This window comes from Thalia democratica, chromosome 8, assembly GCF_965202585.1.
Source record: "Thalia democratica chromosome 8, ktThaDemo2.hap1.1, whole genome shotgun sequence".
Lineage (NCBI taxonomy): Eukaryota > Metazoa > Chordata > Thaliacea > Salpida > Salpidae > Thalia > Thalia democratica.
The window spans coordinates 32978642-32993960 of record NC_139172.1 but is presented as its reverse complement, the minus strand read 5'-3'; the positions used below and the strand labels follow the sequence as shown (position 1 = coordinate 32993960).

General features: G+C 26.5%; 1 protein-coding gene across 1 annotated transcript; it reads left to right on the top strand.

Annotated features, from left to right (window-relative positions):
• Positions 1-12082: 12082 nt before the first annotated feature.
• Positions 12083-14483, top strand: LOC145843155 (serine/threonine-protein kinase pim-1-like). Its single transcript, XM_082950617.1, has 6 exons — positions 12083-12155; positions 12646-12831; positions 13146-13286; positions 13488-13633; positions 13812-13943; positions 14184-14483. The coding sequence occupies exons 1-6, from the start codon at positions 12083-12085 to the stop codon at positions 14481-14483; spliced, it is 978 nt and encodes a 325-aa protein (XP_082806743.1).
• The last annotated feature ends 836 nt before the right edge of the window (positions 14484-15319 follow it).

The window sequence follows — 15319 nt, the reverse complement described above, 5'->3', positions numbered from 1 at the left end:
ACTGCTTTAGAGTACTCACTCTCAAGCTTTCCTGGCGCATTAATTTTTTAACCTAGGAATGGTAAGTGGGACCTTATTTTTTATTGGGCTATAAGAGCAGGTATGTGCTCTTCCTAAACTTAAATTGTTTTACCAGTATTGGCACTGTTTGAATCTATATTTACAAATTTAGTAGAATCAGTATGTTGATGAAGCACATTACGCTCCTGTAATGTGAATATTAAGATAAGATCAAAATATAAAAGTTTATGTCATGACAATACAATCATTTGTAGCTGTAAGAGCTTGAAGCAAAACTTTGAAATGAGGTAGATTAAAAGTTAGATAATAAGCATAAACTAAAGTTTTTTAAATATCAGGGTAATTTATGCTCTGTCTTATATTCAGGATGACTCAGGCCAGTAGAAAGTTATTGCAAAAGAATCTAGGTAAAAATAAATAATTTTTCAAATTCTAATCCTTTTTACCATATCAAATGATATAATGTTGTTGCACATTCAATAGTATGACATTATAAAACCAAAATTTTTCAAAAATCTTAAATACATCGATAAGCTTTTAAATTAAAATTAAAATTATTTTAAGCTTATTAAAAAAATTTAGATAATTCAGGATGACTCAGGTGGGTGGGTGTCAGAATGACACAGCGACAAAATGACACGGTGCATCACTTTGGCACGGCGACAAGATGACACTGTGCGTCACTTTGGCACAGCCACAAACTGACACGGTGGGTCACTCTGGCAGGGTGCGTCAATTTGGCACAGAGGGTCACTTTGCACAGCGACAAAACGACACGGTGCGTCATTTTGGCCTATCGACAAAATGATACGTTGCGTCACTTTGGTACGTTGCGGCAGTTAACTGTAGCACTGTACCAAATTTACTGTAGCACAGCGACAAACTGACACGGTGCGTTTTTTGACACAGTACATCATTTTGGCACAGCGACAAAATGACACGATACGTCACTTTGACACTTTTCTAAAAGCAGATAATTAAAAAAAACGGTCCTGGAGGCTAACATAAAAAAAAAATTTAAAATAGTATTATGAAAAGTTAAGAGAAAATTAAGAGTCTGATGCAACTATTCATGCGCCTTTATATATTTATCACTTTTAAGAAAATTAAGTACTAGAGGTTATACATACAACATTGCTGCTGCAGCCTAGAATCAACATGTTTTTTAAATTGTATTTATTTATTGATTTATTGTAAGTGTTTTTCAATCACTTCTTACTACTTTTAAGTATCTTTTGACTTTATTTTTAAATATTTAAACAGCTCTAATTATAAATATTCTAAAATTCTCTGAGTATTAAACTGTGTTTTAAGGGTTTTAAAACATTCAAAACATTTTGTAAATTAAAATGTACCATTCACTCATTTTAAAGCCTAGTTTGTATAAAAAAACAATAAGTACAATCCAGTGATTATTTAGAATAAGTTTATTAATTTAGGTAATTTTGAACAAAAAGAAGTTTTGGTAATAGATTATGTTATAAATATATAACACCATAGTTTTATAACAAATTTCAAAAAACAAAATTTAAAGTTAGTTGTAATAGCAATTTAAGTTTGATATATTTATAAAAATTCTATTCGAAATTAAAAAAAAAAGATTATAAAATAGTAATACACTGTTTTATAACTTACTTTTGTTTTTTATTGTTAATCCTTTCTGGTAAAACTAGTTGATATGTTAGAAAAAAATCAGGAAATTTTCAGAAATTAATATGAGCTAGGGGGTATAACTGCTGTAGAAAATATTTAAATATGCCTTGTTGAACAATTTGTATACAAATAACTGATTTTCTATGCTTAAAGTTTTATTTTATGATTGTTTTATTAAGATTAAAATTAAAACATTTATTCAATGTAATTAGTTTAGGTTTCAATGGAGTCTTTTTAGGTAAGAATCATCAGTTCTTCAGATAAAAGTTTAACTAAGGTAGAAATTTATCTCAATACATTTTACTAGCATATAATCTTTTACAGTTACGGCTGAATATATAAAATTTTGTCGTTGTGGTAAAGTGGCCCTTTGTGCCAAAGTGACGTACTGTGTTATTTTGTCGCTGTGCTAAAGTGACCCTCCGTGCCAAAGTGACGTACTGTGTCATTTTGTCGCTGCCCCAAAGTGACCCTCCGTGCCAAAGTGACGCACCGTGTTGTTTTGTCTCTGTGCCAAAGTGATCCTCTGTGCCAAAGTGACGCACCGTGCCAGAGTGACCGACCTTGTCGTTTTGTCGCTGTGCAAAAGTGACGCACTGTGTCTATTTGACGACCGTGACATTTTTTCGCTGTGTCATTCTGACCCGCTCCTGACTCAGGTCAATTTTTTATCACGCATTACAGATTTAAACAAGGTTACCACACGCAAAAGATATCTCAGAACAAATTTGGTCTTTTAGAGTATTTTGGTAAAAAAAATGTTAGTTGTAAAACTGATTAATGGTTAAAAACTTTATTAAATAGTGAAGTATAAATAAATATTTAAATTAAATTGTTTAAAAATTTTGTCCAGATGAAGATTTAAATTGACAATAGTTTTAGTTTCTTCACATAAAACAAAAACTATGATAAATGATTTTTTCTGTAAATTAGTTGTCAAGTATTAATTTAGTCATAGATAAAACTACAATAATGTTTTTAAGTAAATTTTTAGATATTGGAAATCTAGTCACTTTATAGTGTCCTTTAAATTTTTTTGTTAATTTAGAACTCTAATTCCTCTCCTTTTAAAAATTATTTGTTTATTAAGTAAAATACTTATAGCATATTTTTGTTTTAATATCTTTATAAAAAATAATAGTTTTTGAATAAACTGTAGTAATAAATATAATAGATACATTTTTTTTTCAGTTAAGTAAAGTTATATGCAAAATCTTAACTGCCCCAATATTAATAAAATTAATACTAACCATTAGTAACTTTTTAAGTTTACCTGAAACTTAGCTTGTAATTATATATTGGTTTCCTGAAGAATTTTCCTAGAGTTTACCACTAATAAAAAAAAAAATTAGACTTACTAAATAATTTATACAACCAAAAACTACACCTATGTTAAATAAATTGCTTTGTTTTGTGGAAACTTAATGTTTTTTTGAACAGTGATTATTAAAGTAACAACAGTATATTGAATAGGGAATACTGAAGTAACATCAGGATATAAAACTTTGATGTCATTGAATCTCAATCATTTGTAGCAGGTAGTGCTTGGAGCAATAACATTGAAATAGAGTTCATTAAAATTTAGAGACTCAGGATATAGAGACTGATAATTTAAAATTTTCAAAGTCTCAGTGTAACTAATGCTAGTTATTTTTTTTCAGGATGATTCAATTTAGGGTAGTTTTAGATATTTTTATAAATCTCGGTCCTTTTTTAATTCTCTGAATTATGAATGAGATATTGTTGTTCAATATCAAATAATAATATTTTAATAGCTAAATTTGTTCAAAAACTTGTATTTCTTGGTTATTTATAGTTGTAGGTTTTAAAATATAATATTTAAGAAATATGTAAAAGATTGAAAATATCAGGATGATTAAGTATTGTTTAATATTATTTAAGGTCAATCAGGACAAATTTAAGTAAGTTTGCCAAACAAGAAAGATATTTCAAAATAAATTTGGTCTGTAAGGGTTTTTGGACATAACTAATGGCAATCCTGGCCTTTTTAAAACTGATTAAGGAATAAAGGGTCTTTGAAATAACCAAGTATTGTTTCTTAAAAACAGGTTGTATTTAGTGATATATATTAAAACCTAAAGTTTAGCTTGTTACTTTTATTATTGTTTACCTGAAGTCATTCCTATAGTCTATCATTCAAAAAAACTGAGAAATAAGATTCACCAAATAAATTTTGAGACCAAAAACTACACCAATGTTATCAGGGTTGCTAAATTACCTTGAAACCTTGAAAAACCTGTATTTTGACAACTAAGGCAAAAAAAAACTATTAAAACCTGGAACTTGCTAAATTTTGAAAAAGACTCGGAAAAACCTGGAATTTAAGAAAAATCATTCAAAAACCTGCAATTCTAAACAATTTTCACTTGTTAAGTAGAAAAAATTTAATTTGACACAAAAACTTGTAATATAGATAAAAATTTTGTGTCATCTACAAATGTTTGAGTGTTTTATATTAAGTTTAAAGATAGGTCTAATACTTCTAGTTTTGTACTGAAAAACTTTACTTCAAAAGCAGTTACTAAAAGACTAATTTTCACATAAAAAAGGTTAGTATTCAATTTATATTAATGTTTAATAATTTTCTAGTTTATTCTTTTTAATACAATTTAAATTGCTATATTGATAAATAAATTAAATAATACTTTATATATAGAATAGTTTTGATCTGAAAATTAAAAAAAAACTACTATAATAAGTTTATAGTTTAAAATTTTGTTTTCTTTTAAAGGTTGAAACTCAAACAGGTCTCTCAGGATAACTCTAATTTTTTTAAAATTTTCAAGAACAAAAGTCAATTCAGGCTAGTTAGTAGAATAATTTTAACTGACTTAATTTTATTTTTTATTAGACTGTTTTGGAATTTTTTCATAGCTGGCTAAATTTTCAATTAAAATCTCATTTTGTAAATTTATTTTTTAAGTGATTTTATTTTTATTAATAAAGTTTTAAATGTTTAAGCATGATTAACAGTTTTTCTTATTTTCACGTATATTTTTATGTTTTTCCACAAATCAGGCTAGCTTGATGTAACAAAGTCTAGTATTTAGTTGCCAAGTCAAGTTTTTTCCTCAAAAAAGTTACCAAAAAAGTTACAATCATTTGTAGCTGTAAGAGCTTGAAGCAAAACTTTGAAATTAGGTTGATTAAAAATTATATAATAAGCATAAACTCAAGTTTTTTAAAAATAAGGGTAACCTATACTCTGTTTTATATTCAGGATGACTCAGGCAAGTAGAATGTTATTTTTAAAGATTCTGGGTAAGAATAAATGTTTTTTAATTCTTAATCCTTTTTTCCTAATCAAATGATATATTGTTGTTGCACATTCAATAGTATGACTTTATAAAGCCAAAATTTTTTGAAAATCTAAAATATATCGATAAGCTTTTAAATTAAAAGTTTAAATAATTTTTAACTTATGTTAAAGATTTAGAAAATTCAGGTGGGTGGGTGTCAGAGTGACACAGCGACAAAATGACACGGTGAGTCACTTTGGCACGGAAGGTCACATTAGCAGAGCGACAAAATGACACGGTGCGTCACTCTGGCAAGGCGACAAAAAGACACGGTACGTCACTTTGGTACATCGACAAAATGACACAGTGGGTCAATCTGGTATGATATTAGACTTTAACACAAAGGGTCACTTTGGCACAGCGACAAAATTATACCTTGCGTCAGTTTGGTACAGCGACAAAATGACACGGTGCGTTACCTTGACGCGGGAGGTCATTTTAGCACAGCGACAAAATGACTCGGTGCGTCATTTTGACAGGGTACATCATTTTGGCACAGCGACAAAATGACACGATACATTACTTTGACACTTGTCTAAAAACAAATAATTAAGATAAATGGTCCTGGAGCCTAAATTTATGAAAAAAAAGTAACAGTATTACGAACAGTTAAGAGAAAATTAAGAGTCTGATGCAACCATTCATGCGCCTTCATATATTTATCACTTTTAAGAAAATTAAGCACTAGAGATTATACATACAACATTGCTGCTGCAGCCTAGAATCAACATGTTTTTGAAATTGTATTTATTTATTGATTTATTTTAAGTCTTTTCTAATCACTTATTACTACTTTTAAGTATCCTTTATTTTATTTCTAAATAGTTGAACATCTTTAAATATAGATATTCTAAATAAGCATTCTCTGAGTATTAAACTGTGTTTTAAGGGTTTTAAAACATTCAAAACATTTTATAAAGTAATATGTACCATTCACTCATTTTAAAGTCTAGTTTGTATAAATTAGCATTATGTACAATCCAGTGATTATTTAAAATAAGTTTGATAATTTAGGTAATTTTGAACAAAAAGAAGTTTTGGTAATAGATTATGTTATGAATATAACACCATAGTTTCATAATAACTTACAAAAAATAAAAATAAAAATTAGTTGTAATAGCAATTTAAGTTTTTTATATTGAAAAAAATCCTATTCTAAATTTAAAAAAATATTACAAAAGAGTAATACACTGTTTTATAACTTACTTTTGTTTTCTATTGTTAATCCTTTCTGAAAAGTCTAGTTGTTATGTTGGGAAAAAATTAGGAAAAGCTTTATGAAATTAATATGAGCTAGGGAGTAGAGCTGTTATAGAAATTATTTAAATATGCATTGTTGTACAATTTGTATTCAACGAACTGATTTTTTATGCTTAAAGTATTATTTAATGATTATTCTATTTAGATTAAAACTAAAACAATTATTCAGTGAAATTAGTTTAGGTTTCGATGGGTCTTATTTGGTAAGAATCGTCAGTTCTTCAGATAAAAGTTTAACTAAGGTAGTAATTTATCTCAATAAATTTTACTAGCATATAATCTTTTACAGTTTCGGCAGAAAATATATAATTTTTGTCGCTGTGCTAAAGTGACCCTCCATGCCAAAGTGACGTACTGTGTCATTTTGTCGCTGTGCCAAAGTGACCCTCCATGCAAACGTGACGAACCGTGTCGTTTTGTCGCTGTGCCAAAGTGACGAACCGTGTTGTTTTGTCGCCGTGCCAAAGTAATCCTCTGTGCCAAAGTGACGCAGCGTGTCATTTTCTCTCTGTGCTAAAGTGACGCAACGTGTCGTTTTGTCGCTGTGCCAAAGTGACCCTCCGTGCCAAGGTGACGCACTGTGTCTATTTTACGACCGTGTCATTTTATCGCTGTGTCAATCTGACCCGCTCACGACTCAGGTCGGTTTAAGGTCACGCACGACAGATTTAAACAAGGTTAAAACACACAAAAGGTAACTCAGAATAAATTTGGCCTTTTAGGGTATTTTTGAATTAAAAAATGTTAGTTGTAAAACTAATTAAGGATTAACTGCTCTTTTAAATAATGAAGTATAAATTAATATTTAATTCAAATTTTTCTGAAAATTTTGTCTATATGAAGATTTAAATTGACAATAGTTTTAATTTCTTCACATAAAACAAATACTATGATAAATGGTCTATTCTGTAAATTATTTGTCAAGTTATAATTTAATCATAGATAAAACTACAATAACTTTTCTAAATAAAATGTTAGAAATTGGAAATCTAGGAACTTTATAGTGTCCTTTAAAATTTTCTATTATTTTAGAATTCTAATTTCTTTCCATTTAAAAATTCTCCGTTTACTAGGTAAACTAGTTATTACATAAAATTTTTTTTATATTTTTATAAAAAATAATAATTATGGCATAAACTGTAGTAATAAATATGAAAGATAATTTTATTTCAGTTAAATAAAGTTGTATGTAAAATCTAAACTGCCCGAATATTAATAACAGGGACAGTATTTAAGAAACTATAAGACCTTATATGTGAGATCTGAAATAAACAATTTTATAAAAAAAAAATTAATATTTAGTATCTTATCAAGTTTACCTAAAACTAAGATTGCAATTATATATTGGTTTCCTGAAGTATTTACTGGAGTCTACCACTAATAAAAAAAAAAATTAGACTTACTAAACAATTTATACAATCAAAAACTACACCTATGTAAAATAAATTGCTTTGAATTGTGGTAACTTAATGACTTTTTGAACAGTGATTATTAAAGTAATAACAGTATGTTGAATATTGAATATTGAAGTAACAAAAGAATATAAAACTTCAATGTAAATCTCAATCATTTTTAGCAGGTAGAGCTTGGAGCAATAACATTGAAGTAGGGTTGATTAAAATTAAGAGACTCAGGATGATTTAAAATTTTCAAAGTCTCAGTGTAACTAATGCTGGTTATTTTTTTTCAGGATAATTCAATTTAGGGTAGTTTTAGATATTTTTATAAATCTTTGTACTTTTTTAATTCTCTGAACCATGAATGAGATATTGTTGTTCAATATCAAATAATAATATTTTTAATAGCTGAATTTGTTCAAAAACTTGTATTTTTTGGTAATTAAAAGTTTTAGATTTTTAAATATAATATTTGAAAAATATGTGAAGGATTGAAAAAAATCAGCATGATTAAGTATTGTTTAATATTATTTAAGGTCAATCAGGACCAATTAAAGTAAGTTTGCCAAACACAAAATATATTTCAAAATAAGTTTGGTCTGTAAGGGTTTTTGGACATAACTAATGGAAATCCTGGCTATTTTAAAACTGATTAAGGAATAAAGAGTCTTTAATATAATCAAGTATTGTTTATTAAAAACATGTTGTATTTAGTGATATTTATAATAACATAAAGCTTAACTTGTAATTTTTATTTTTGTTTACCTGGAGTCATTTCTGTAGTCTATCATTCAAAAAAGTTGAGAAATAAGATTAACCAAATAAATTTTTAGACCAAAAACTACACTAATGTTATCAGGGTTGCTAAATTACCTTAATTCCTTAAAAAACCTGTATTTTCACAATTTAGGCAAAAAAAAACTGGTAAAACCTGGAACTTGCTAAATTTTAAAAAAGACTCGGAAAAACCTGGAATTTAAGAAAAATCATTCAAAAACCTGGAATTCTAAACAATTTTTACTTGTTAAGTACAAAACGTTTAATTTAACATAAAAACTTATAATATAGATGAAAATTTTGTGTCATCTACAAATGTTTAGTATTTTATATTAGATTTGAAGATAGGTCTATTACTTCTAGTTTTGTATTGAAAAACTTTACTTCAAAAGTAGTTTCTAAAAGACTAATTTTCATGTAAAAAAAGTTAGTATTCAGTTTATCTTAATGTTTAATAATTTTCAAGTTTATTCTTTTTAATACAATTTAAAATTTTATAGTGACAAATTAAATAAATAATATTTTTGTATATAGAATAATTTTAAACTGAAAAATTCAAAAAAAAAAAAAACTTCAATAAGTTTATAGTTTAAAATGTTGTTTTCTTTCAAATATTGAAACTCAAACAGGTCTCTCAGGATAACTCTAAAATTTTTTTAATTTTTTCAAGATAAAAATTCAGGCTAGTTTTGGTTTTAACAATAATTTAAACTGACTCACTTATTTTTAATAGACTGTTTTGACATTTTTTCATAGCTGGCTATATTTTTCAATTAAGTTCTCATTTTGTAAATCTATTTTTTTTATATATTTTCTTTTTATTTATAAAGTTTTTAATGTTTTAAGTTTTTTTTTATTTTTTACGTATATTATTTATATTTTTCAACATACCAGGCTAGCTTGGTGTAACAAAGTCTTGTATTTAGTCGCCAAGTCAAGTTTTTCCTCAAAAAAGTTACCAACCCATTAATGTTATCTAGTTATTCTATTTTTTAATATCTGACTAAATTTTTTAATTTTTTTTTCTTAGTCTATTTTTTTTGGTAATTTATTATCTATTTATAAAGTTTAACGTGTTTAAGCATGATTAACAGATTTTCTTATTTTTGGCATACAACATTTATGTTTAACAAATTAAGCTAGCTTGATGTAACAAAGTCTAGTATTTAGTCACCTAGGCCAGCTTTTCTCCTAAAAATGTTACCAATTTTGTAGTATTCTCTAATATAATTAAAAAAAAAACAGTTTTATGATTTATTATGCAAGTTTTTTAATGACTTGGTCTATTTTTAAATTACCAAGGCTAGCTTTCTTGACTGCAAGGTCAGCAACCATGCTTTAACTATTAACCCTTTCTTATTAATTTCTAATTATTAAGCTTGTAGATAAGTATTTGTTTTCATAAAGATTTTAACAAACTCAACTTTTTTTAATTACTTGCAAAAAAGATTTATTTATTTAAAATATAGTTTTTTATTACTAGTTATTTAATTTTAAGTTAGTAAATTTGTTATTGTGCAAATACAGAAACTCACATGGACATTAGATTAAAAAATAAGTACATAGCTACAGTTGTTTAGAAAATGTAATGTTTTACTAAAAAATGAGAAATGTTTATTGTTTTGTATTTATCTAAAAATTGTTAATACAACTATATTAAAGTTTTTTCTCAGAAAATAGCCTATTTCTTTTTACTACATTTATTATTTTTATATAAATATTTAATTTAGGAGATTTTTAATTTGACAATGTTAATCCGCAGCACCCTTTGAAAAAGACCACCCGACGCCACTGCTTGTGACTAAGAAAGCTAGTAATAAAACCTTTAAATATACACGGTTGCCATTTTACCTGGAATCCTGGAAAAACCTGGAGTTTAACAATTGAGGCAAAACAAAAACCTGGAATTTTCTCAATTTTCACATTTTCAATAGTGAAATTTCAATTTGACTCAAAAAATTTATCATATAGATGAAAAATTTTGTTTTCATCAAAGTAACTTTACAGTATCTTTTCAATACTATTTAAAACAGTTTCTTACCTTAAACATAACTTTAAACTGAAAATAGACTTAAAAATGTGTACTTTTAAAAACCTGGAAACAATTTGGAGAAAACGAGTGGCAACCCTGTAAATAATTTATTCATTTTTTCTTAAAATTGTATATAACTCAGTTTTTAAAGATTGCATTAATAAACATTTATGTTGTTAGTTTTTTAGATTAATTTTAGAATTGAATACTAATACTTCAATTTTTGTTTTACAAAAGTTTTTTGTTTTAACAAAACAGATTAATTATCAATTTTCATATTTTCTTCCCTAACTTGTCCAATATTAAATTAAGTTAACACACAATGAATATATAAAAATATTAGTTATATCATTAGTTACAGATCAAGTATTTTTGCTAATTAAATTTTCGTCTTAGAGTTTTTAAAATTTTTATAATTAAAATATCTTTACAACTTTGTGATTGAATAAATAAAAATTGTATACGTTTTTCTAACTAAAATTTTGAAGCTTTCACTTAAACTGAGGCTTAGTTGAACTTTTTACTAATTTGGATAGTTTAAATCATCATATAAAAAGATACATGTTTCTTTAAGTCAATGTTTTTACTTATAAATTATTTATTATTGTTGTTGTTAAAGTTATGTTAAAAAGTGTATAACAGTATTTTGTTTTTCAACTTTTCGCAAAAATTACTCTTTTTTCTATTATGAATTTAGGCTTGCAAATTAGTTTTTCGTATATATCAAGCTAAATTTTGATCACTTAGAAAATTTTTATATCTAAAAAGAAAGATTAGCTTACATAAAGTACATTTTGTTTATATTTTGTAGCTGAAAATCATTTCCAAACTAATTCTAAACTCTAACAACGAGAAAACTTTACTTTTAGTGTTAAAAAAAAAACTTTTGTGAGTCTAAAAATTTTCTGATATTTATATTTATTAAATAAATAGTACTAATTACTTTTGCATATTAAATTTAGTCTTGTGATTAAGCAATGTAAAAGTCATGTTCATATCTAATTTATATTAAAAGTTTAATTAGTATTACTTACTACAAGTTTATACAGCTTTCTTCATTTTGTTTTATAAATATATTAATTTTGTTTAATGTGAATATGTCCTAAGCGCATGAAACACTGTATTAAGTAAAAAAAAAGTTTTAGCTACCTCAACGTTATTTTAACTTATTCAGTAAATTAGCAATTAAAAAAAATAATTAAACACTATAATGCTTTAAATTTAATGAAAGTTTGATTCATGAAAGAGACATTAACAACGGCCGAATTGCGTCAAAAGCTGATGCTAAAATATTTCACTAAGGGGCTATGCCAGTCTGTTTTTACCAATTGTTTATTAAACGACAAAAAAAAGCGCTCAAAAGATTTAGTCTAAGGATCTGGTGCACAAAAAACTTTTAGGTTATCGAGTCGTACACCACGAATACCTTTTAACGTCTTGTCAAGGACATAAAGAAAACGATAAAAAGTACTAAAAGTACTAAAAAACTGTTATTTTTGATGTTATTAAATCCTCTTTTGCTTTTGTGGATTTTTAATTTTTAACTATTGTTTTATTATTTAAGTTTACTTCTACTATACTCTAAATTTATTGTTTTTTTAGCATTTAGATAAAAAAAAAAGATGTATGCACAAAAGTACTACACCACCAACATGGAAGATAACTCTTCAAACCAGTTCGAGAAACTTGATTCAAGTAAGAAAGGCATGTAAACGTACTCATGAAGAAATGATTAAAGGAAATCCCGAAAAACATAAAAGTATTTCTAAAATTCCAGCACAAAAATATGTAAAGTATGAGCAGCATCTAAAAGCAACAAACCACGAACAACAACTACAGCAGCAGAATTCACCTAATTATGCAGTTCAAAAAACAACAGCTAAACCACTATTTAACCAACATCAGCAGTATTTTAACAATTATTTAGTTCAGCAAACAATGGCTCAAACACTATTGAACCAACAACAGCAGTATTTTACCAATTATTTAGTTCAGCAAACAATGGCTCAAACACTATTGAACCAACATCAGCAGTATTTTACCAATTATTTATATCAGCAAACAATGGCTCAAACACTATTGAACCAACATCGGCAGTATTTATTTAATTATGCAGTATAGCCAACAGTAGTTCCAACAATTTTGAGAACTCAGCAGCTATTTCAGTATCCTGCATTTCCTCAAGCATTAGTTCAACCATGTAAAGTGCAACTAAACGAAGCTCAGTTGCAGGAACCAATTTCGAATAATAATCAGCTGATTGAAATGAATAGCAACAAGTTTATTTATTCACCATACGGTTACAAATTTGAAGAAAAATACCAACTGGGCCAGAAATTAGGTCAAGGTGGCCAGGGAAGTGTTTATACAGGTTAGATTTGTTTTCAACTTTAATGATATCACCAAAAGTAAATATTTCTTAGAAAATTTTTTATTAACTACGTTTAAAAAAAAAATTCAAATAAAAAGAACATAGTATATCAAGCTCAACTTTTTAGACACCATTAATTCTATTTTAATAAAGATACCATTTATCTTAAAGTTACTGATAAACTTTAATAGTAGTACAAAATAATATTTAATAAAATTCTTACTTCATTTTAAAAGAATATCGTTTCACACTTTTCTCTAAAGAATCAAGCATTAAGTAAAAACAAATGTGTTTAAACTAATAACTTTTTATAGCAATACATCGTGGCTCTGGTGTTGAGTTTGCAGTTAAATCAATGGATAAGGGAACTTACAATGAATCTGTTTATTGTGGACACACTGTACCTCAAGAACTAGTACTTCATTTTGAGGCAACAGGACATAAAGAATGCAAAGGTTTTTGTTTTACTAGTTAATTTAAGCTTTAATACGAAATTAAAGTTCTATACAAGTAAACTAGTTGGTTTTAAAATACAAAGTTCTTTTTTTTTTCGATAACCTATATAGTTTTAGTTTCAATAAAACAATAAACGTTTTGAAACATACTAAATTGTTAACATTTTTTAATTCAAAGTTGACTAAAAAATATTTTCTAAGGTATTGTCAGCATTATCGAATGGTTTGAGTATGAAAAAACTTTTTTAATCTTAATGGAAAAGCCTAATGGGTACATTAGTTTGCAAAAATATATTGAAGAAATAGGTACTTTGCCAGAAGAACACGCTAAAAAGATTTACATTGATGTAAGTTCCTTGTTTATTTTACTCAAAAAATATAACTAAATGTAGCTCAATGCTGTTTTATAAAACAAACGTATATGTTTACTTATTTCTCTTTTTATTGTTTAACATTTTAAATTTATAAATCAACTTGATAAAATTGATTATTTTATATTAATCTATTTCAAAAAATACTTAACAGCTGTTAAATATATTGGAAATAATTCACTCAAATGAAGTTGTTCATCGCGATATCAAGCCAGAAAATATCTTGATTAGTCCACAAAACTTAGGAATAAAACTCATTGATTTCGGTTGTGGAGCTAAAAAACAAGTAATGTGCTTTATTGTCTTGGGTTATGAATAAATTATATAAAACATTAAATAATTAAATTTCAAATCAATAATATTTATTTTTTTATGATAAGTTAAGTAACATTTACGCTAAAGTAAAACAGACATAGAAGTATCTGTAATAAACCTTTTACTTCTTTTTATTAACAAAACTTCTTGAATAAAATACAATACTTGTAGTTGTGTATCCTTTGGCTTTAATTGTTCACTTGTTTTTCAGCATACTGACTTTGATGAACTGATCGGAACTGAACTTTTCTATTTACCTGAGTTTTTTAATCACAAGCGTTACAATGGTGAAAATTTAGATTTTTGGGGAGCAGCTCTGGTTCTATACCAAATGGTCGAAGGTGTGATGGCTTTTGAAACATCTGAAGAAATTATTCATAAGAAGCCGGTCTTTAGCAAAGAATCGTCTGCACTGTTCAAATTATTTCTTGATTTGGCACTGCATAAAGACCCTGAATGCAGACTCAGTTACAGGACGGTATGGGACCACAACTGGTTGCAAAATCCGTAGTAAAGCAAAGACGAAAAATTTTCACAAGATTCAATATTGAGTTTTTGAACAACGTTTTCTGAATAAAGTATAGTTATATTATTATAGTTTTTTCAACATTATTTTAATAAACATTGCCTCAAAAAAAAATATAGCTTCTTTTGTAAATTTTAAATTATTATGATCAAAATTATCTAACGTAGATACAAAACGTAAATTTTTTTTTTTAATAAAGTTAAAATAACTACTTTTTTTTTAATTTAGAAATGTTTACGTAGTTTTAACCTTTATTATACTATAATTTAACTACATGAAAAAGCTATTAAAAACATTTTATTTATTTTATTTACTTTAGTGATTCACAACATTCAAGTTTAAAACAAAGGTAGATAAAATAAATTTTTGATAATGTAGTGTTAGTATATTATTTCAGAACCGTAAATATTGCTGAAAAAACTGGTTCTAAAAAAAATTCAAATAAATATTTATTTTTTTTTATTTGATTAGTAGTATTTCTTAAAAAATTGCACCGATTATCATTTTTATATGAACAGTAATTGTAGTTTTTTCAATAAGTTAGTTTGTTTAGAGTTTAGTATAAGATTGTGATGAACATAGAATGGGACTGCGAGAACGTTAAATACAAACAATTCTAATTACCAATAAATTTTTTTAAGTTAGAATCTTATGATTAAATAGTTTTTAACGATTAGCTCATAATAAACCTGACAACAATGTTACAGATGTAAAACTAACTCTTTTTAGGATCATTTATTCAAAGCTCAAACGGTAAAAGTCTGGCTAGCTAGAAACTTAATAAAGTCCAATAAAAAAATATTTAAACCAGGTTGAGACTT

Bases quoted from the DNA above. Each gene is read 5' to 3' on its own strand.
- LOC145843155 (XM_082950617.1), top strand. From the start codon at position 12,083: ATGTATGCACAAAAGTACTACACCACCAACATGGAAGATAACTCTTCA. The intron at 13,287-13,487 runs GTTTTTGTTTTA...ATATTTTCTAAG, and splicing joins AGGACATAAAGAATGCAAAG to GTATTGTCAGCATTATCGAA. The intron at 13,634-13,811 runs GTAAGTTCCTTG...AATACTTAACAG, and splicing joins CTAAAAAGATTTACATTGAT to CTGTTAAATATATTGGAAAT.